The 1,083-nt window shown below is 39.2% G+C and overlaps 1 protein-coding gene across 2 annotated transcripts in view; it reads left to right on the top strand.

Annotated features, from left to right (window-relative positions):
* The window catches only part of Cnmd (chondromodulin), a 23,829-nt gene extending 23,166 nt beyond the window's left edge, over positions 1 to 663 (top strand). The window contains exon 7 of one of the 2 annotated variants that reach the window (XM_010636936.2): positions 342 to 663. In XM_010636936.2, the coding sequence (XP_010635238.1) occupies positions 342 to 554 (213 nt within the window). In that variant the 3' untranslated portion in view covers positions 555 to 663. Of the gene's footprint in view, positions 1 to 338 lie in introns of both variants that reach the window. The other variant, XM_010636935.2, reaches the window with a different exon arrangement.
* Positions 664 to 1,083: the final 420 nt, after the last annotated feature.

Here is a 1,083-nt window from a genome sequence, read left to right as displayed (position 1 = left end):
TAAGCGACAACTTTTTTTTCTCTTTTTTTGGAGACAGGTCTCATTTTGTAGTACAGGCTGGCCTCTGACTTGCAGTGACCCTCCTACCTCAGCTTCCCAAGTGCTGGGATTATGGATAGGTGTGTGCTACAACATCTGGCTAAAACTCACAACTTTTTGACAATGCCATATGTCAGAAGGAATTTTGAACAATGGCAAAATATAAGAATGAAAACTCCTTAGAGCAGATTATGCTGATTTCTTATAGTGAAGAAAAACAGGATCTTATTTACAATTACATGCATGTTGATAACTTCTCATTATGAAGGAAATACAAATCATTCTCTTTCATCTCACAGCAGCAAGAAGGAGAAAGCATGACATTTGATCCCAGACTGGACCATGAAGGTATCTGCTGTATAGAATGTAGGCGAAGCTACACCCATTGCCAGAAGATATGTGAACCCCTTGGGGGCTATTATCCATGGCCTTATAATTATCAAGGTTGCCGTTCAGCCTGCAGAGTTGTCATGCCATGTAGCTGGTGGGTTGCCCGTATCTTAGGCATGGTGTGAAATCCCTTCATACCTTAGGTGCTATCAGGGAAGAACTGAGAGTGGACAACCAAGCAGAATACGGCATGTTCATGCCAAGCAACACAAAGTATTTTATACTCAACCTGAGCAATGTTGTTCTAGACTCTTATAAAAGAATCTCTCAAATGCTTTCCAGAACTTTGCCTAGTGTGTATAAATGTACTGAAAGAACAGTTTAAGTCTATAGTGCCATAGTAATGCCTCCGTTATTTGCTGTTGTGACAATAAAGCCTCCTATAAGTCTTCCTAAGGTATTATAAAATAAACATGAAAAAATATTTAAATTGTCAACTGTACACTTGAGTTCCAAGTCACAAACAAAAACACAAACAAAATCATTCGTCATTCCACCACTTGTACAAAATTCAATTGTTCTTAACTTTTATTCTTCTTCCCAGTCTTGCAAATGTACACTCAAGAGTATCCAGAAAGCTGGTTGAGGTGGCACATACATGTAATCCCTCACTCAGGAGGCTGAGGCAAGAGGATTGTCACAAATTTAAGGCCT

The sequence above is a fragment of the Fukomys damarensis genome, unplaced genomic scaffold (genome assembly GCF_012274545.1).
Source record: "Fukomys damarensis isolate Sample0158 unplaced genomic scaffold, DMR_v1.0_HiC HiC_scaffold_38, whole genome shotgun sequence".
In the NCBI taxonomy this organism is placed as follows: Eukaryota; Metazoa; Chordata; class Mammalia; order Rodentia; family Bathyergidae; genus Fukomys; species Fukomys damarensis.
This window is presented reverse-complemented; position numbering and strand designations above follow the sequence as displayed.